This window comes from Rhinopithecus bieti, unplaced genomic scaffold (genome assembly GCF_001698545.2).
Source record: "Rhinopithecus bieti isolate Rb0 unplaced genomic scaffold, ASM169854v2 scaffold_42745, whole genome shotgun sequence".
NCBI lineage: Eukaryota > Metazoa > Chordata > Mammalia > Primates > Cercopithecidae > Rhinopithecus > Rhinopithecus bieti.
Genome location: NW_016819184.1, coordinates 5,928,668 through 5,950,123, shown reverse-complemented (window position 1 = coordinate 5,950,123; position 21,456 = coordinate 5,928,668). Strand labels below are relative to the sequence as shown.

Here is a 21,456-nt window from a genome sequence, read left to right as displayed (position 1 = left end):
TACAAGTACACACAATGGGTCAAGAATAAACACAACTTTTAAAGAAGAACAGGTCCTGTTCTACTAGATGTCAAGATTTGTTATAAACCTACGGTAATTAAGAAAGTGAGATATTTCAAGCATGGGTAGAAAAATGCATTAATGACAAAGATTAGTGAGCCTGATAACAAAGCCAGGCATATATGGATACTTGGCATCCAACAGACAGGTGGCACTGCAAAATACTGCCTTTTCATTTGGTACTTAGTACTTGTCTTAGTCTATTCAAATTGCTGTACCAGATTATAAACAACAGAAATTTATTTCTCACATATCTTTTTTCTTTTTTTTTTTTTTTTTTGAGACAGAGTCTCACTCTGTAGCCCAAGCTGGAGTGCAGTGGCATGATCTTGGCTCACTGCAACCTCCACCTCCGGGGCTCAAGCGATTCTCGTGCCTCAGTCTCCTGAGTAGCTGGGACTAGAGGCATGCATCACCACGCCAGGGTAATTTTTTGTGTTTTAGTAGTGATGGGGTTTCACCACGTTGCCCAGGGTGATCTCAAACTCCTGAGCTCGGGTGATCTGCCTGCCTCAGCCTCCCAAAGTGCTGGATTACAGGAGTGAGCCACCACACCCAGCCTATTTCTCACATTTCTAAAAGCTGAGAAGTCCAAGATCACGGCACCAACAGATTCAGTGTCTGATGAGGACCTGGTTCATGGACAGTGGCTATCCTCTCCCTGTGTCCTAACATGGAGGAAAGGCCAAGGGAGCTCTTGGGGGTCTCTTTTATAAGAGCACTAATCCCGTTCATGAGAATTCCACCCTCATGATCTAATCACTGCCCCTGCCCCCCCACCACACACACAAAGGCCCCACCCCAAATACCATTACCCTGTGGGTTGGCATTTCAACATACACATTCTGTGGGGACATGATCAGTTTGTAGCATGTGTTTACTGCTTTCATAATCAAATGTTTAATAAGCCAGGAAAGATACCTGCTTTCACCATAAGACCAACTTCCACCACAAGTGGTTTAAGTGTCAATTTTTTTTAAATAAAGTTTTAGGGCATAACATGGTAAATTTGGTTTTCCATTAAATCCATCCCAGAGTCAGTAATACAGAATAAAGAGGGTTTTATCACAGAAGCTTTGAGAAGATGGAAACAAGATAGGTCACAGTATGCCAAGAACAAATTCCCCAAGAACAACAGAAGCACATGTACTCGCCTCTGTCACGGGGATTCTGAAGAGGTACAGCCCTAGAATGTCTCCCCTATAAATGGACCAGTGTGTACTTGGTCAGTAAGAACCACACTTGGGGTCAAGTGACTGATACAAATGAATGAAATTTCATGCCACCTATGGGTGCTACCGAGCACATCAGAGTTCTGTCCCCTAAACCCTTGTCTGGGAAGTATTTCTAGGCTGACAAGTCCACTGTGCCTATGGTTTCAGACCAAGGTTTCTGAAGCCTATAGCTGCAGACTGGCCACACTGCTCATGTGGTGTTCATAAACACACTAAGTTTACAGACACGTCTACTGTAGGCTACAGCCAGCCCAGGACCCCTAATCAAACCCAGTGAAGGTCCTGCCACAAACCCATTGTTGGAAAAACAAAATAAAACTCTCCACATTGTAAAGGAATGCTATAAAATCCTTCAAAGGCACATGTTTCATTTTAGAGGCTAAAGAATAACTTTTTAGGCATGTTTGAGATGGAGCAGAAAGTAGAAAATAGCAAGGAGTAGGGGCACCTTTGGTTTCCCAGTGCCCACATTTCTTGGGCTTCCTAACCACCGTCTGTCAAGAGGGGTGTGACTCTGTCCCAATTCCAGCCCCTCACCTCCCCTGTCACTCCCATAGGAGTCTGAAATACAGGCATGGCAGTTTATCATGTCTACTATGTCGGTAAAATCCTCCAGAATCAGGGATCTGGGAATAGTTGTGCCAGATGTCAAGAAGGAAGACCCAACTTAGCCCCAGGGAACTGTCTGGTTATGCAATGAAGAGAAGAGGCTCATAACAAGGGCTTGGATGAAAAACCAAACTGTCTGTGATGCAATGGAAAACCCTCAAGCTTAAAACACACACAAATATACATTAAGTTGGCCAATCCCCAAGTATGGTGCCTGATTGAGGCCTCAAACTTCTTCCAGCCAAGGCATGAGGGAGATGCATCAAAGCAAGCTTGCATTCACCAACATGTACCGGGGAAACCATCCCACTTCCATCCTGGTAGGACATCATGTTTCCTTTTTTTTTTTTTTTTTAGTGGGACAGAGACTTGCTCTGTCACTCAGGCTGGAGTGCAATGGCGTGATCTTGGCTCACTGCAACCTCTGCTTCCTGGGTTCAAGCAATTCTCCTGTCTCAGTCTCCTGAGCAGCTGGGATTACAAGTGCTTGCTGCCACGCGTGGCTAATTTTTGTATTTTTAGTAGAGACAAGGTTTCACCATGTTGGCCAGGCTGGTCTCGAACTCCTAACCTCAGGTGATCCACCTGCCTTGGCCTCCCAAAGTGCTAGGATTACAGGCTTGAGCCACTGCACCTAGCTGATCATGTTTCTTTCCTACAGATCTTGCTCTAAGAACTGAAATCAAAGACCACTTCCTTGAAAGTATCAGCTGCTGTTCTGGGTCATAGAGAACCCATGTGAGCATATGTAGAGCAGTTGTTCTGTTCACCATGATGCTGGCTCTACCACAATGTGGGTACTCAACAAACAGGTTCACCATTGTCAAGTACTGCTACCAACACTGGGTCTGTCCAGAGATGAATCAGACAAGGCCTCTGCTCTTAAGCATTCACAGGCTTTCAGAACCAAAGAGCTATGCACAGGAATCACTGTGAAATGAGAAACAAGGGAACCAGGACCATGAGAAAGAAGCATAAGAAACTGAAGAGAGGTGATCAGAGGAGGCTTCCCAGAAGTGGGATTTGCAGAGCACTGAACTTCTAAGGAAGAGGTTAACAAACTATAGCCTGTGTAAAGGTCAAACACAGCCCACCACCTGTTTTTGTATGATCTGTGAAATAAGAATAAATTTTAAATATTTCAGGGTTTACATTTTAAATGGTTATATAAGTACTTATATAATATCTTGATTTTGCCTCTTAGCTACTAAAGCATAAAATATTTATAATCTGATCCTTTAAAGAAGTTTGCCAGCCCCTGTTCTAAGGCACACAAAAGACCCCAAGATGGTAAATTCAAGTCATAGCTAACGTTTGCTGAGAGCTTACTGTTTGCTGTGTGCTACACTATGCAGACATTACTTAACCTTCACAATATGCCTATAAAGGTAATGTTATTCCCACTTCACAGAGGAGGAAACTGAGTCATAGAGAAGTTAGTAACTTGTCCAGAGTCTGGCAGCCAGAAGTTAGTAACTTGTCCAAAGTCTCGAGTGTAAGTCTGATCCCAAAGCTGTCCTCTCAATCACCAACTTTGATGCTTGTCCAGTTCCCTATAGAGAGAACATGTGAGCAGAGGCTTAAAGCTTGGGACACATGTGAAAAACAAGCCCTCATCTGGCTGGAAACAAAGGGAAGCAGAGGCCAGAAAACGGGTAAAATCATGGTGGGAATTGCCAAGTAGAGTATAATTCTGCAATTAATGCATGGCAAATAAAATGGCATAAGGTAATTTCATTGCAACAAAAGCTGTCTATAGGAGCAAAAAATTGAAAACAACATAAATGTCTATTATTAGGTGGTTATATTATGGGATGTCATGTAACCTTTGGAAAAAAAAGGTCATGCTTAATCTTCATTGTATTGGTCAGCTACTGCTGTATAACAAGAAACCCCTAACTCTTAATGGCACACAATTAGCATTTACTTTCAGGTGTCTGTAGATCAGTTGAGCTCAGCTGGGTAGCTCTGGGTTGCTGGTTGGGCCCACATCTGTTCCACTCATTGCTCAGCCTCCTAGGACCAGCGGTCTAGGTATGCACACTCTTCTTGTGGAGATGTAAGAGGCCCAAGAGACAAATGGAAACAAGCAAAGCATGGGCTCAGAACTGACATATGACCCTATTGGCCTAACAAGGCTCATGGACTGGCCCAAAGCCAAGGGACTTCCAGCTTTGGCAAAGGGAACTAAAGAGTTACACAGCAAAGGGTGTGGGGATGAGAAGAGGTGAAGAATTAGTTAGAATGATTACTCAACCAACTTCTTAAACTATTACAAAACAACATCTAAAATGTAGTTGGATACTTGCCACAGCTGAACCTACTCCTTAATCACAGTGACAGCCATGTACATGCTCTCTTCCTCAAAAGCCAAAGTTCCATAAGGATGACTTCTACATCTGAGATGAGCCTTTTAACCCCATCCACTGTCATAACTCGATGTGCTTAGCATCGCCTGTACTGCCCACCACCTTGCAAATGAAGTGGCTGACATCTGCTCTGTCTGCCACCTTGAACATAATGTAGCTGTCACGTATACCAGCCCAACATTCTGCCACATTGCCCTCAAAGCCCCCCAGTGCAACCTGAGTAGATCCTGAAAGGAGGATGGACTCGGGGTTCTGAGAATGCCCAGTTCTGCATTTGAGGCCACACTTTGCTTGCTCAGGTGCCTGACTCTAGGCCTGTGTTCCTAACTGCCATGCCACCCTGCCACATGTGCCCTGCCTCCATGGCCACCAACTGTCAGTTGCATGTCAGGGATCGCCTCAGCTGCTTTTCCCCTCCAAGGTTATCCTCGACCCCTCCTTTTTTCTTTTAGTAAAAGAAGTTTCACAGGCTAAAATCACATCTAGGGCATTCAATGAACCAGAGCCTTGATGATTGCCTATGAGACCAGTGATCCCAACCTGACAGAGCTTTGAGGCCAAAGCCAGGGGAGCAATCCTGGGTGGGCCAGTAGGGAGGGGTGTACCCATGGCAGAAAAGAAGGCAAATTCAGATGTGTGTGTGTGTCTGTGTGTGTGTGTGTGTGTGTGTGTGTGTGTGTGTAATTGAGTCTTCAAAAATCTTTCTGAAAATGTCTCCCCAAAAGTTTAAGAACTTCCAATTCTGATAATAAAGAACTAAGATAATTCAAACCAACCTTCTGCTGAAGCTACTAAAAAAAATCTGGGCAAAATATGTTTAAAAGCACTTAAAAATTAACAAGGCCGTGAAGAAGTACCAGGATCCAATCTGATGGCAGCAAGACCCAGGGAGGCGAGACCAACTCTCAAAGCCACGTCAGCCCTGTGGCATTTGTAATCCTGAAGGAACAGCTGGTGTTTTATCAGCCTGCTTGGGCACAAAATGCCAATGTCCAAGGTCCACTCAAGGTGAGGAGTCCTATTACCCCCCATTTAGAGAAGACCCCAAAGAACCACACTGTCAGGGTCAAGCAGCAGAAACACAGCCACAGCGTGCACTGTGCAGAACGCACTCTCCTGGTCCAATGAGTGCTCTCAATGAGTGATGGGTGGAGTGCACGCCTACCCACTTTAAGAAGGCATAAACTTTCATTTGGTGAGTGACCACAGTAGGTCACTGTTGTTGACATCTGTTTTCACTTGAGGATGCACTATTAGCCATCTCTATGATTTCTTTGATGGCGAGTTCTTGGTTAAAAACACTGCCCCAAATCATTACATTGTGCCTAAGGAAGCACACACTTCCATCTGTGACATTCAACTCTGTAACGTGGTTTATGGACTCGCATGGCAGCTAAAGTCCTGCCTCTGTAAATGCAAAGTTGTGCAATGCATTGTTTATTTTAAGCTAACCAAAAAGTCTAGAATCAAAAAATCTTGGGCTCAAATCCCGGTTTTACCACGTAGAAACTGCGTAACCCTCAGTAAATTATGCACATCACCATGTCTCATTTTCCTCATCTGTAAAATATGGATAATAATGATAATAACAATACCCACAGTCAGAGGGGCACTAGGGGATGCCAAACACTCAGCCAAGTGCCTGGCTACTGCATAAGTGCTTAATAAATGGCTGCTATTACTAATACTCATTTTAGCCGAAATGTGATCCTGGTTACCACAGTTTAGGATAATAATGATACAATAATAATAATGGTAGTAGTTAATAGCAATAGCTATAGCTCGTGGGCCAGAGATCGTTCATGAGTCTCAAACTAATACCTTTGAACATCCCAAGGTGAGCAATTGAAGGTGCACTATGTTCACATGACTGTGAGATGCCGGCCCAGCACTGCATATTTTGCAAGTAGATTTGATCTCTGACCCCAGAGGCTCCTGGGTCAGGTTGGGAGATAAGGAATGCACGCTCAAGGCCATGGGCAGCTAAGAGGTCCCACAAGAAAGGAAATGACGTCGTCTCTGAGGAGAGAGGGGTGGGGAAAGCAATCAAGAGCTCCAGGAAATTCAAAACTGACTGCGGCTGAATCGGAGAAGCTGGCTGTGAGTTGTGAGGCAGTACACGAGTGTGAATGCGGGCAGAAGCTGCCATGAATGTTCTCGCCCCTGCAGCATCGATCAGAATAGACAGCAGGCCCCAGGCAGCCCCACACTCGGGAATCTGTAGTCAGGCTGCTGCACCAGGGGCCTGTACCCGCCCACCCTCCCTGAACAGGGCCTAGGACTGGTGTAGGGGCTCTGTGAGAGCCTCACTTACTCTCTCTGACATCTTCATGGGCCACGCGGACATTGTGATCATCGTTGGCAGCCTTCTCAGAGCTCTTGGTTCTCACAACTTTTTTGTTGCTGTTTTTACCTAAAGGGGGAGAGAGAGATGCCTTTACTTTCACATACGTCAGAGCTGGTTCAGGATGCTGAGTTCAACTGTCCTCTCCTGCACAGCAGCCATCTCCCCTTCTGTGCCCTTGTCCCTAAAGACGGTGTCTTGGACTCTAAGGAGTCTCTAGTTAAAGGAAAGGAAATGTGTTATTAGAAACACCCAGGAGAACAAACACTCCTAATAAAAACAACATACACCTGCACGTTGTTACTATTATAAGACTGAAGATCACGCCTGTAATCCCAGCACTTTGGGCGGCTGAGGCACGCGGATCACGAGCTCAGGAGATCAAGACCTTCCTGGCTAACATGGTGAAACTCTGTGTCTACCAAAAATACAAAAAATTAGCTGGGTGTGATGGCGGGCGCCTGTAGTCCCAGCTACTCGGGAGGCTGAGGCAGGAGAATAGTGTGAACCCAGGAGGTGGAGCTCGCAGTGAGCCGAGATCGCACCACTGCATTCCAGCCTGGGTGACAGAATGAGACTCTGTCTCAAAAAAAAAAAAAAAAAAAAAAAATGACTGAAGAATACTTTTGGGTAGTACATTTGATCCTTACTGAGGCCCAGAGACATCATTTGTAGTTTCTGGAACTGGAAGTGGAGCCTCAGACTTGTGACCCCAGAGCTAGCATTTTCCACCCTGCTGGGCTTCTCCAACATAACTCTCTCCCAGGCCCTGGCTTGGCACCTGTAGGTAAGGATGCTGCCCCCATTTGGGGAGCCTCCTTGCCATAGCCTGAGACACCTGCCTGCCACGCTCCTGCTGGCCCCCTGGCTCCTTCTCACACTGAACTCCCTCTCACACTGCACTCCCTCTCCCTGCTCCAGCAACACTGGCCTCCTTTCAGCCTTCAGTTCATGCTTCTTCCTCACCAGAACTTTGTACTATGTTGTTCCTCCTGCAGCACACTTCCCTTCCCTTCACTGTCAAACTAATTAGCTCCTACTGATCCTGAAAATCTCAGCTCTGGCATTGCCTCCTTAAACTTTCCCGACCTCCCTACCAGAACTTTGTACTATGTTGTTCTTCCTCCTGGAGTGCCCTTCCCTTCACTCTCAAGCTAATTAGCTCCTACTGATCCTGAAAATCTCAGCTCTGGCATTGCTTCCTTAAACTTTCCTGACCTCCCCACAACAAATCAAATCCACTTTGATGGAAGTTGATAGCACCTGCTTTGGGTCAGGTTGCCTCTACGTAGAGCCTGATGCAGGGGTTTGGATGCACACGGTGTATTGAGGGAGAGGGAGAGGAAGGGAGGTAGGATGGGGTGAGGAAAGGAGCTAAGCAAGGCTGTGGTCTCAGCCAGAGTCAGGCTCAGCCCATCCCATAGGAGCAGCAACTGCACACAGGGTTGTCCTGACTCCGGACAAGGAGCTGTCATTTCTACTGCAGTTGGCTTCTGGCTACAGCCTGAGAGTGGGAGATGTAGCCTTCCAAGGGTGCTTCTGCAAAGGTGGAAGCAGGTGTGAGCTGCCTGAAGAGGAGACTCCTGGTATCTGGGGGCTGTGTGTCCCTGTGGGGAAAGAAGACCTGGGCGGGGTACTGGCAGCCACACCGCAGCTCTACACCCATCTTGGGTGGCAGCATCCCAGTGGCAATGGGACGTGTCTGTTGATGAGACAGGGATGACTTCTGGCTTTGCTCACTGCTCTGTCTCCAGAGTTTGGGGCTTAGGAGACTGTGATGAATGAATGAAGGCATGAATGAACAAATGAACCAGTCAGTGAGTGACAAACGAAAACAAGAGGCAGGGCAGGTCTGTGGAGAAAGAAACTGAGCTTGAACTTTAAAAGCCAGTTGAAATACCAAAATCAGCTGGTGGATTCTGCCAGTAATGAAATCATTTCCTACTATGTTACAGTCAAATACTAAAAGGACACTTATTAAGAAAACCTTAAATCTTCAAAAAATTCAAGGAGTACATTGGGCCAAGCCAAAGGAAACCCCCATTTTGTTATATTCTTGGGTGGTACCTGCTGGAAGTATCTCTCATTTCCATGCAAGCTGAAAATAAAATAAAAAAATTAAGTGCCCCCATTAGTGTCTAGAAGCCAGTTAACTGAAACCTCTGTAAAGGCCAGAGGAGGAAGGCAAGTCAGAGAGCTGAACCCACATCTCTGCCTGACGCTGCTTTGGGCTGTGTCCTACTTCTGTGGGTGGGAACATCCCGGCTGGTGGGAAAACCGTGGAAGGAGGCCACCTCCATAAAAGCCTGACCAGAGCTCCGTAAAGGCCTTAGTGGCTCCACAAAATCAGGAGCATAACTTCTGATAAGGCTGAGTTGGATTTTGCATAAACATAAGATGTTTTAAGAAAAGGAAAGGAAAAGGTTTCACAAAATATGTGAGAAAAAAAGCCAAAGTTCTGGAAAATAATGCCCATTCCAGCCTTCCCCAGAAGATGGTGTTCACGATAGCCTTCTTTCAGCCAGGGCCCCTCCATGGGGCCTCCACGGAACAGGCAGTGAGAGAGGGAGCCAGGCAGCCCCCCAACGCCACAGCCTGGGCAGCCCCCACACCACAGCCCAGCCAGCCCCCACACTACAACACCACGGCCCAGGCAGCTCCCAATACCATGGCCTGCGCAGCTTCTAATACCATGGTTTAGGCACCCCCCACCAACCCCGCAACCATAATACCATGGCCTGGGCAGCCCCCACACCACAGCCTGGACAGCCCGCAATACCACGGCTTGGGCAGACCCCACACCATGGCCCTGCCAGCCCCCACACCACAACACCATGGCCTGGGCACCCCAGGCCCAGGCAGATTCAGGCCTATGAGGAAATGGCCCCGTTCAGCTCTGGGACTCCAGTGAAAGTCTGGATGTCAGGCAAAAGTCCTACTACACTGTGAGTGTGACTCTCCTGGCAGGGGGAGGGGGGTGGGATCAACATGTGGGGAACAGACTCCCCGAAGGGAGTGGCAGATGGGGCTGAGACAGCAGACAGGGGCCCAGCGCCTTCACTGGGGAGGAGGCAGCTGGCGGTTGGGAGTACAGGCCTAAGGGCCTGGTTCCAGTCTGGGGTGCTGCCACGTCTGCCCCTGCACCCACAAGTGTGTCCTGGGATGACCTCGTCACCTCTCTACACTTCGGTTCCCTCATCAGTGAAAGGAGAAGGCAACAATACCTGCCATGGTGGAAGTTACCGGCAGGAAACAAAAATGCTGCCTGAAGTGCTTAGGGTGGCCCAGGCCTGCAGCCTCACTGAACAAGACCTGTATCTTCTCACCCATCACAAAGAGCTATTCCAGTTGCTGGAGGAATAATAGCTAATGTGCATAGCATGGGTCAAAATTTACAAGGCATTTTCACATAGATTCTAACAGGGTCTTTGCATACCATTTTATAGATGGGGACACAGATGCTCAGAGGGGAGAAGAGAGTTGCCCAAGGTCACGGACAGAGCTGGAGACTGACTCCAAATCTGAGCCCTTCACAGAGAGTACACAGGCCCCCGCTTCATAGCCCCTTCCTCTCTCCTAACAAGAAAGGCAGCATATGGTCCATGCAGATGAAAGCAGAAAGCAAAATGGAAACAGTGTGCAGAGAAGGGGCCAGGATCAAGCCAGCATCTCCATCTGGGCTGCATGACAAAACCAAATTCCTTAAAAGTAGCAAACTGAATTGCCAATGCGGGCCACATGTTCTATTCTGGTCTACAGTGATAAATATAATTTTTGGTTAATAGAGAACTATTTTTCCCCTCACTATACAAAGGGCTTACAGTAGCAACCCCAGAAGCCAGAAAAAAAAAAATGCTTTGCTGCAATTTTGCATTTTCCCCAGGAAATTCCAACTGGCTCTGCATTCCTGTAGTGAAGGACCCAGCCCAGGGCTCTGAGGTCCTTGCCTGCTTCTGCTTAAAGAACCCACATTAGGAGAAAGACATGACCAAAGAGGTTCTCTGGGGCTCCCCGGAATTGCAGCATTAAGGCTAAATCACCACAAACACACCAGATCTGCTGGGAACACTCACACAAGGAGAGCCAGGAGAACTTCACAGGTGAACACAAAAATCTAAACAAAAGCAGAGAGAAACGCCTGCTCTGTGCGATGTTGGCAGGGAAAGGGCCACGACACAGGGAGGAACTGCCTGCACCCTTATCCAATTCTGAGGACAGGAAGCTCCAGAGGAAATAAGAATCCAGGGGATCAGTGGGTCCTGAAGGGTGAGTTGAACAGTGGACTGATGCGCTGGCTTCCATCCATCTCAATGACCTTGATGGGAGCTGGAGGGGAGGCTGTGGGCTGGACATGGAGGTACTCGTGAAATTGTCTAAGAACTTTTTACCAAAACGAGACCAAAATCAATCAATCGAACAACCCATCAAAATCCCATGGCCTCTCTCTCTCTCTGTCTCTCTCTCTCTCTCTCTCTCTCTCTCTCTCTCTCTCTCTCTCTGTGTCTCTCTCTCTTTCTCTCTCTCTCTCTCCATTGTGTCTTCTCTGGGAAACCTGCCTGGTCAGTCCTGCCCTCTTCTGGGTCAGCCTTTCATGTAGAAGACCTGGCCTCAGATCTGGGCATAAGGAAGAGTGGGCTTGGTTGGGGCAGCAGTGCCCTGTGGTGCCCCACTCTCACCCTTTGTGCAGCCAGCAGCCGCCTTTCTGACTTGCAACCAAATAGAGTCCTTTGCCTTTAAAGAGACACCCCGGTAACAGCAGCAGGTGGGTGTGTGCAGACACTGTGCAGGGAGCTGTTGGTACCTGCCAGTCTCGTTTTAGATTCCATCTGGAAGCAGAGCCTGACAAGAAGGCCTTGGGCACAGTGCTGTATCTGGGAGGAGATTTCAGGTAGCACAGGTGAAAAGGTGAAAGGGGAAATACCAATAATTTAGGCTGTGTTGTTTGGCAGGACCCAATGGTGACTCAACCTGGCTGGGGACTCAGGGTGGGGTTGGGAGGGGAGACACCTCTGAGCTGCCCCTCCAGAGGCTTCGAGGCTGGGAGGCTGGGAGGCTGGGCATTGACCCATCCAATCACACACTTCCTCCAAAAGCTTGGGTTATTAATTGTTCCCATGCCACAGTGAGGAACTGAGGCTTGGAGAAGTCACAAATGCCCGTGAGTGGCAGAACCAGACTTTGACCTCAGCCCTCTCTTAATCCTGAAAAAACTCACCATGGGGCACCTACCTGTGCCTAGCACGAACCAGGCATTCCATACAAATCTGTGACATCAGGGGCTTAAATTAACACTTGAAGGTGTTTTGTGCCATGTCAACCAGCCTATGATGCCCAATGAGTAGCCAACTGGCTGCCAGCCAGATGTGGATACCATCCCTTCCAGGGGCCATCCAAAGAAACCCTAATTTCCTGGGTTTTGTGACCCCAGAGAGGTAGCTGCAGTGGCTGGGGCCTGAGAGGGCCACAGAGGGCAGAGCCATTGCTGGAGATGCCAAGCCTGAGAGCTCAGCCTCCCTGGACCCTCAGGGACATCCAGAGAAAACCCCCACCTCAAAAGTCAAGGCTCCAGGGCTAGGCTGCCATTGTCCCCACGCTAAAGGTGCCATGAGCTCTGGCAGCCATGGACACTGGGGGCATAAAGAAAACACAGTGGCTGTTTTTAAGAACCACAGCATGCAGGCCAGCTTTCGCAAACGTGGGAGTGTCCTCCTTTACTATCCAGGCGCGAGCCCTGGTTTCTGGAACCTTGGGCACAGGCAAGAGGAAATTTGCCAGCATTAATAGTTGACTTTGGAAAGCATTTTGGAAATGGAGGTGGTGTCTTAGAAAGCTGCTTGCTAATGTACAGGAAATGACGTCCTCCCCTTGGAATTTTGTAGGGAGTTTACCTGGACAAAACACTTTGGATTTAACTCTTAAAATGAGCATATGATTTGACATTAAGGATTGCTTGTTGATTGTTTAGGTATGCTAATAGCATTGTGATTGCTTTGTAAAGTACTTACTGAAATATTTACAAACACAGCCTCCTAATCCTTACACTCCCATTTTGCCCAGGAGAAGACATTTCCATCCAAAAGCCAAATGCAGCAAACCGCCCCGAAAAGAGAAGGAAGGCTTAAATGTGAAGCCCTTTTCACCAACTGGCACACAGCACACACAACAGAAAAGTCTTTGTTTACAACCAAATATGCTCAAAGAACAACTCTTTGGTTATTTCCCCCTGCAACTGGGGCCCAGCACAGTACAAAATGCAAACTCAATTATTCTGAGCACAGACACACAAATGTGGCTCGCTGCCCCCTCTGCAAATTCCATGGGCTCAAGACTATGGCGGTGATGTGGGTTTGGCCACATTCAAACAGTGGCGCATTGTCACCAGCACATGAAGAAAGCTATGAACAAAGGACCAAGCAGAAACTCAAATTTAAAGACTACATATCCAAGCCTACTTCTAACCCAACGTGCAATGAAGAGAGAAATAAATAAAATCTTCAAATCCCTCATTCAAATCAATAGTTCAGCTTATTATTTGATTTGATTGTCACTGCCAAGTGGGAGAAAAGGGTAAGTTCAATAACTATGGTTTATTTTTCTGTTCTATTTTATTCTTCAAAAAGAATATGGCTGCAAACCGGGGTCATCAATTTGAAGATGGCGTGCAAAGTAAGACACCCCCAAATCCACTTGCATGTGCAAAATGTGGCCCCTTATCTTATGCTTAACCCTGGGATAACGAAAACTGAGGACCTGAGAGTCACTCCCATGGCCTTAAATCATTCCAACTGCAGGGATCTAGAAACCGTCAAATTCGATTCGAACCAGCTAAATAAATGGAATTAGAGAGCAGAACGTTGTCAAGCCCATATGAGGAAGAACATTCTAGCAAGAAGTACTCTTCATTCACTGAATGGTGAGAGTCCATCCATGGAAGCCTGTGAGCAGAGGCTGGGTGGTTCACTGTTAGAATCTTGCAATAAGCAAGAATCTGTGCTCAGTTTCCACTTAGGTTCCTTAGGTTCCTTAGAGTTCTAAAATTCTGGGGTGGATGAGTATTCACAATGAGGACCTCAGACATTGTACAGTACCAAAATCCAACTGCGACCTAAGAAAAAGATTCTTCAGTTCCACATCCTGATAGTGGTGGTGGTTCCATGAACCTGGACATGTGATAAAAACTGCAGAGAACATGCATACAAATGCATGCAAGAACTGGTCAAATCTGAGTAAGGCATGTAATCTAGTTAACAGTATCACTGTCAACCTTCTGGTTTTGATACTGTATACAATGGTGATTCTCAACCCCCGGGGGTATTTGGCAATGTCTGGAGACATTTTTGGTTGTCACAACACGGGGGAGGGTGCTACTGGCATCCAATTTCAAGTCCAGGGACACTGCTAAACATCCTACAATGCACAGGAAGGCAACCCCCTTTCTCCTCTGTTGGCACGCGCACACAACACACACACACACAAACACGTGGTTGGCCCAAAACATCAACCCTGCCAAGATTGAAATATCTTGTACTAGAATCATCTAAGAGGTTATCATTAGCGGGAGCTGATAAAGGGTACATGAGGCCTCACTGTACTATTTTTGCAATTTCCTGTGAGCTTATAATTATTTCAAAATAAAAACTTAAATAAATGTTTTAAAGATTCCATTCTCTTTAGCATATTGGGGCTCTACTTCTCCGGAAACCTGTCAGCCACTCGTGGAAAATGCAATATTCTCAATTAGCCAAAGGGTTCAGTTCTCCAAGCATCTCCATGAACGTCAGCATGTAATGCCCACTGGGCATTTCTGTGGTGGTGTGAAAGAACAGCCAATGGTCAAAGCCAGAACCCACACCAATATCAAATCCCCAATGCCCTTGGCTCCTTGCATAAACCCCCCTACACGGTTAAAAGAGGGCTCCCTTCTAGGGCCTACCACATAGGAAATCTGCCTGTTTGGAAATTCACTGGGAAATCACTTGCTGAATACATCTTTCCTTGAACTCACTTTTATGCAAGACAAAAGCTATCTGGGAAATATTTTATCATCTGCAAAGATAAAGTACATATAGACTTTTAATTAGTTATATATGCTTTTATACTCTTATGCATCTCTAAATTGAACCCCTCACTCCCACCTCAGTGCCTGGTACATAGCATTGCATCATCCACCCAGTGAAGCAAAGTACAGAAGTTTGCATTAAACACTCCAGGCCACAGTCCAATGTTCCTTCCTATGTAAGTGACTTCCTAAGATATTCCAAAACAATCCAATGCGGAGATAAGTGCTTCTGTTACACCATGAGCAGCATATAGATCAAGCCACTACTTAAAGTGGAAAAAAGTAATTTTCTCCTAGTGTAGTTTAACTGCACAAAACTGTCACTGACTCCCCTAACCAAGTTCATGCTTAAACCAGTCTTCCCACTGTGGTCCAGGGCAGAGGATTCTGCTGAGCAAACACCAAAAAAAAAAAGGACAGGAGTTAAAAATATGAGATAAATGTCTTGCCATGGTTGAGGAGAGCTCTAAAAAAGCCCCCCAGAATTCGTTAGAAACAAGGCTGACATGGTAGCGGGTCCGGAGGCAGCTGTCCCAGCAGGCCTCTGATCTGAGTCTCTAGGTTTTCCAAAGACATGTTTTCAGTATGGGGCTTGGAGATCCCGGTAGATGCCAGGGCCATGCTGAACTGGGCAAGGCGTCCTGCAGGAGCAGAGGCTAGACACCAAAGAAACAGGCTCCCCCATGGCCTGTCTCTACCTACAAGATGGCCTCCCAAAAGCAAATGAGCTTTCTCTTGCATATTCAGGTTACATTCTGATTTCTCCTCCAGAGACCCCATTCCAAGAGTGGCAACAGCTGTTTCTCCAAGGATTAAAGAGAGTCACCTCCCCATGTAACCCCTGAGTCTGCAGACACATTAGTCTGTGGACACTGCTCAGGCCCGGTTGTGACTTTCTGAGATGTTTTCTGTAGGGAAAGAAACCTATCTTAGGAATGATGTCCCGTCACTTGTACGAGTCCCCAGGACAATAAAAGCTGACTTACTTGTCAAGTCTTAAACATCACCTCTTCAGGGAAGCATTACCCAAGCCCCCACAGATTCAGTGAGCTCCCCCAGCTGCACAACTGCAATTACTTTCTCAGGGTCCCCAGCTAGTTCCACATGGTGGGGGGGGCAGGGAAGAGGACTGTCCTGCTCTCCCCATTCCTAGGATCTCACCCAGCACCGGTGCTCAGCAGGTTCTTGTAACAGCCTGTGGAATGAATGAAAGGTTCACAGGAAGACTAACACAGAAGCTGGCAGGCACACTGGAGGCTTTCGTTAAAAGGTTTTTACAGCAATCGACAAAGTAAAGCGAGGTGGTAGGTGCAGTCTTCCTATTTGCAAATGATGATGAAGTTAAAGCTCAGGAAACAGAGCCATGATCCCAGATCCCCGAGTTGATGAGCCCTAAACATGGGTGTTAGGCCCAGTCTTCAGACTCCCAGTCTGGGACTCCTTCCACTTTCCCCCTTGGCACCACTCCCAGGGACTGCCAGAACCCAACATACATGTCTCCTGCCTATACCACCCTACCATGCCCAGGGTGGAGCTAAGCATGCTGCAGGCACTAAAAAAAAAAAACAAAACAAAAAACTAGAATGCACATGGATTTGATTCAAATTACCAAAACAAAAAGGCCTTGAGTTTAAAAGGACAGGAGAAAGGCTTTCAAATCTCCCAAGCCAGCAAGTGACACTGAGCAAGTTACTTAAACTGTCTGAGCCTCACCCACCCTTCAGAGCCACCGAAAGGATTAAATGAAACTGGCACATAAAGTTTCTAAAGGAGTCACAGTCTACATTCTACAAATATGAGTCTCTTCCCACTCCTAATCCTGTTATTAAGCCACAGTGGCTCTTACACATCTGAATTCCCATAACTCTCCCTGAGACACTAGAAATTCTGGATGTGTTCAGGGTTGTCACACAACCCAGAACTCCCCGCCCATTCAAAGTTGTCCACAAATGAAAGCATGCCAGGGCCTCTACAAAGGGGGATGCTCAGATAGGTCCACCCTTTCAGGAGTTCTGTGTCCTCACCCCTCCTCCACTTTCCCACTGCCCTAGCTGCTGACTTCCATGAGCAGTTTAACCAAAGACAATGCCTTCCATACTCGGAGCCCTGTGACGGTGGCACTCGCACGTATCTCCTTTCAGGAAAGGCCATTGTGAGGCCAGAAAATTTGGCCACATTCCTGCTCATGCCCTACTCTTGAAATACTAGCCCTGCAGCCCCTGCAATTTGAGCAAAGAACATTTGGAACAACTAGAGAAAGTCCCACTTCACAAGATGGTTAATAAACTACGTCATTTAATGGAAGTCATTTTCCTAAGAAAATGGGGTTGGCAGAAACTGAAGATGGATTTGAGAAGGGTATGAGACTTGGATGAAAGACAGCACCGCAGGCAGCCAGGTAGCCCCCAAGCCAGAGTCCAGGCTGCAGCAGACTGCAGGCACAGACTCCCCAGCGGAGGCTGTGCCATCCTGCCCCAGTCGGGCAGAGGACCCAAGGGGCCCACTGAGAGTGGGAGGGACGGAGCTGAGAAGGGACACAGCTGGGTAAAGGCCTACTGGCAGAACTTTCCCCAGAAGGCCATCTGCCAAAACAGCCAGCCATCCATATCCCCAAAGCGGAAATTCAGCCGCATTTGAGGATTGAAGAAGTAGGCAGAGAAGTAAGAGGTATCCAGCAGAAAGATCCTTAGCTCAGGGGATTTCAAGCTTGAAACAAGAACTCTGACTCTCCAGGCAGCCTCCCAATTGCACAGCTCCCTCTTTACCTAAGGGTATAAGGCAGAGCTGAAATGCGTGTCAGGGTCAAGGTCAAGTTCTGGGAAGCTGGGCAGGCCCGCAGGAAGCGCAGACACAGTCCCTAGGGAGGCAGAGGCGGCAACAGGGAGATTCCCGGGACTGGCCCATCCCCGACACACAGAAGGGGAGAAGCCAGTTGTCCCCTGGAGGCGCGCAACCACCGGCGCCCCCTCGGGCTGCCCAGCGCAGAAAGTTCCTTACCTGGTGGAGGCGGCTCCGGAGCCGACTTCTCCCTCTTGGGAGCTTTCTTGGGCTTAGTGGCCCTCTTTGGCGGCCTGGGCTCCTGCGGGCGCGGCTCCCACTCCTCCGCCGGCCCCGCAGGCAGTGGCGGAGAGAAGGTCTCGGGCTCGGGCTCTGGGCGCGCGTAGTAGGGCTCCTGGCTCCAGATCTCCTGCCCGTAATAATCAGGGTCCTCGAGGGCTGCGCCCTGGGCTCCAACCCTGGCCACGGTCACTGCCAGGAGCACCAGGGCCAGTGCCGGGGTAGCGGTCCCCAGGCAGGACATGCCTGCTCCGCCCCGCGCCCAGGGCAGGGTCACTGTCACCAGGAGCGCCGGGCGGGCTGCGGGCGCAGAGGCTGGCGCGGGGCAGGGGCGTAGGGCACAGCAGAGCGGCGCGCGGGGCGCGGGAGGCTGCCGGCTGGCTGCGCGTGTGACCGGCCCGCGGGGCTGGGCTGGGCTGGGCTGGCTGGGCTGGTCCCGGGGCCGACAAGGGCGCGTAGAGGCGCGGGGCGGGCGCAAGGGGGGCGGCCCCGCCCTTCCTTCTTCCCTCCCTTTCCCGGCGACCCCGCCGAGGCCAGTCTTTGGAGGCAGGTGTTCCAAGCAGCCAAGCCCAAGAAAGCCCCCTGCGCCCAGCAGTCTGTCTCCAGCCCCCTTCCCCTCCCCCACAGGCCGGCCAACGTAGGGCCTGCTTCCCCAGAGACGCGAATGAGTTTCAATCTTAGAAGAAAACATTGAGGCCCGCTGTTCCATTCCTTTGTTTTACAGGTGGAGAAATGTGACCTGAGAGGAGAAAAGACTGGCCCGGGGTCCTAAAGTAAATCAGAGCCCAAGCAGCCTCCAGCTCTCAAACTCCTGCCCTGTGTGCTGACCATCCCGCAGACGTGGACTTCCCACTAGCCATGCTTCTGTTTCAGGAACTGGGAATGAGGAATTCCTGAGGTTCCGGGGGTTTCTGGGAGTAAAGTTCCCTGGGAGCAGGGCTTAGGGACCCTGGAGGAGCCCCCTCCCATCTGAGACTGATTCCGTGGGGCCTTGGGAAAGAGAGTGATGTTACCCCAGGGCAGCCATCCAGAGGTCACAAGAGGGTTTGTGGTTCATGCAAGAGCAGGCTCTGGTCCAGAGGGTCCTTTGAGAAAGGGCCTCCCACTTTGGACAACTCTGCATAGATTCTTTATGTGGAGCCAAAGGACTGCATGCGTTTCCCTTGCTGCTGTAACAAACGATGACAAACTTAGTGGCTTCAAACAACACCTCTCTAACAGCTCTGCAGGTGAGAAGGCGGATGTAAGTGTCACCAGGCCAAAATCAAGGGGTCAGCAGGACTGGGTCATTTAGGGGAGCCTCTGGGGAAAAGTCCACTTCCGGGCTCACTCAGGTATTGGCTGAATTCAGCTCCTTGCCATAGTAGGACTGACGTGCAGTTCACTTGCTGGCTGTGGGCTGAGGCGCCTTTCCTCCTGCTGGCTGCCTGTGTTCCTCCTCATGTCTTCTGCAGGCTCCTCCAGGCCTCTCCCTGGTCCTCGCACGTGGGCCCTGCATCTCAGAGCCAGCAATGACGCAGCTTCAAATCTCTTCCCTTCCTGCCACATCTTTTTGCCTTTCAGCTAGAGAAAATTCTCTACTTTTAAGAAAGTGTGTGATTAGATGGGCCCACCCAAAAAATTCAGGATAGTCATCCTCTCTTAAGTGGTGACCTTAACCACATCGGCAAAGTCCATTTTGCCATGTTCCCTAACTTTTTGCCAGGTTCCCTAACTATCTCTTGTTCTAGGTATTCAGGTATAGATGTCTTTGGGATCTCATGGAGTGTACTACAGGGACAGACTGACCCTCAAGCCTGCATTGGCCTGTCACCTTCCCAGTTCCTCTAGGCCTGTGATATGATGCTAGGATGCCACTGAGCTGAGTCAGGGCACCAGGGCAAGGCCTCATCATTGCCCTGGAGTGAGGACTTCCTTAGAGTGGGGGCTCCTGAGACCCCCACAGTGGTCAGGGCTTGGGCCAGGAAGGCTCTCATTCTCTTTCTGCACAGGCCACTCAATCAGGCCATCTTTTAGGCCAGTCTTCCAGGCTTCCAGTTTGAAGGTCAAAGCAGAATGACCAGGGGGAGAGGAGGAGTCTGCTGGTTGAGGCAGGGCCTGTCCGCAGGGACCAGGAGGCCTTGGTCCTGCCTATCAAACCCTTAGGACATTCCGGAATCCAGAGCCAGCAGAAGTCTCCAGAGTGAGAGGGCAGGAGGGTCCCCTTCCCCACCCACCACTCTCTGCTCCCCGCCCCTTCCTGGATCCCCACCCACCCTCCTCCATGACCTATCCCCAGGGCTCACTCTTGGGGACAGTTTTATCTGAACCCAGGTACTCCAGACAACGACAGAGTCTTCAGTGATGACACAGAAAGCGGCTCCAGCAGCAAGCAACACACCCAGTGTTCCAGCGAGCTGTATGAAGCACTAACAAGAGGCTGACCTGGCATCCTGGCCAGAGGGACTGCAGAGGCTGCCCAGGCCAGGACTGTGCCCTGCACCACCTCCATCAGAACCCCCAGAGCTTGCTCAACAGGCAGACGGACACCCAGGCTGCACCCCAAACCTTCAGAATCTCCTAAAGAGTGGGTTCAAGCACTAGCATATCTAAGAAGTTCCTCAAGTAATTCTGATAGCGTCCAAATTTAAGATGAATCTTCTCCCTCTCATTTTACATAGGATCCTGAGACCCAGATTTACCTGAGGACACACAGCAAGCTAGTGATGGCCAGGACTAACCCTGCTCTATTGCCTTTACCCAATATTTAAAGTCAGGCCATATACATCTCAGTGGCCCCAAACCCATGAGTCCTGAAGACATTTTACTGCTTTTCAGCACCTCTTAGGTAACATAACATATACCCGCTCTGCAGTGTCTGGTAAGTGTCCAGAAAAAGCCCCACCGAAACATGCCTCTCAACATGTCCCTGGAATAAAGAAATGAGTCCCACTTATTACTGCTCTCCCTATTAATGCTTCCTTGTTTGTTTTCCCTGGAGAGACACATAATTAAAGCAAGCAGAACAAATAGAACAAGAATCGATTGCACTGATGCCAGTTCTCCCAACACAGAAGCCCACGGCACTGTTCCTGGAGCATCCTTTGTCTACCTCTGGCTCCCTCTCTCTGGTGCTGCCTGTCCTGGAAATGTGCAAGGCACAGTCAGAGCTCATGAAGTTTAGGAACATAGGGTGGCAAAGCTGAACTCATTCTCTTAGTTTGCAAGCCTTATCCTTCCTCCCAACTCTCACCTATCTGTCTGGAAGGGTCCTGCATTCTTCAGTTTCTCAGATGAAGACCTCCCTGGTCATCTTGGTCCCATCTCTCCTTCATCTTCTAATACATAGCAGTAAGTCCTGCTGATCTCATGGCACACATTCTTTAATCTGCCTCTTCCTCATTCCCGCTGCCCATCACTCAGCCCATGGTTCAGAGACCCATGGCAGATGATGGGAATCCATGCTCAGCAGGTCTCCCTGCTTTGGGGCCTCTCTGACCTGCCGTTCACCCTTCCTTCAAGGCAACAAGCCATTCATTCTCCCTAAACACCCGTAAACAACTTGCTCACCAACCAAAACACCCATTAACAACCGTGCTCCCTGACCGAAGAATCTGCAGGGCTAACCAATCCCACGTAAACCTAACCCCTCTGGGTGAGAGTCAAGGCTTACTAGCTCACTCAAACTTGGCTCTTTCCTCTCACCACTGGGCAACAACCATAAGACAGATTCCCTTTTTTTTT

At 48.9% G+C, this 21,456-nt stretch overlaps 1 protein-coding gene across 1 annotated transcript in view; it reads right to left on the bottom strand.

Annotated features, from left to right (window-relative positions):
• The window catches only part of CPXM2 (carboxypeptidase X, M14 family member 2), a 146,482-nt gene extending 128,172 nt beyond the window's left edge, over nucleotides 1-18,310 (bottom strand). The window contains exons 1-2 of the mRNA XM_017858729.1: nucleotides 17,674-18,310; nucleotides 6,588-6,686 (exon numbers count right to left, since the gene is read on the bottom strand). Of these exons, the coding sequence (XP_017714218.1) occupies nucleotides 6,588-6,686; nucleotides 17,674-17,977 (403 nt within the window). The 5' untranslated portion in view covers nucleotides 17,978-18,310. The remainder of the gene's footprint in view (nucleotides 1-6,587; nucleotides 6,687-17,673) is intronic.
• Nucleotides 18,311-21,456: the final 3,146 nt, after the last annotated feature.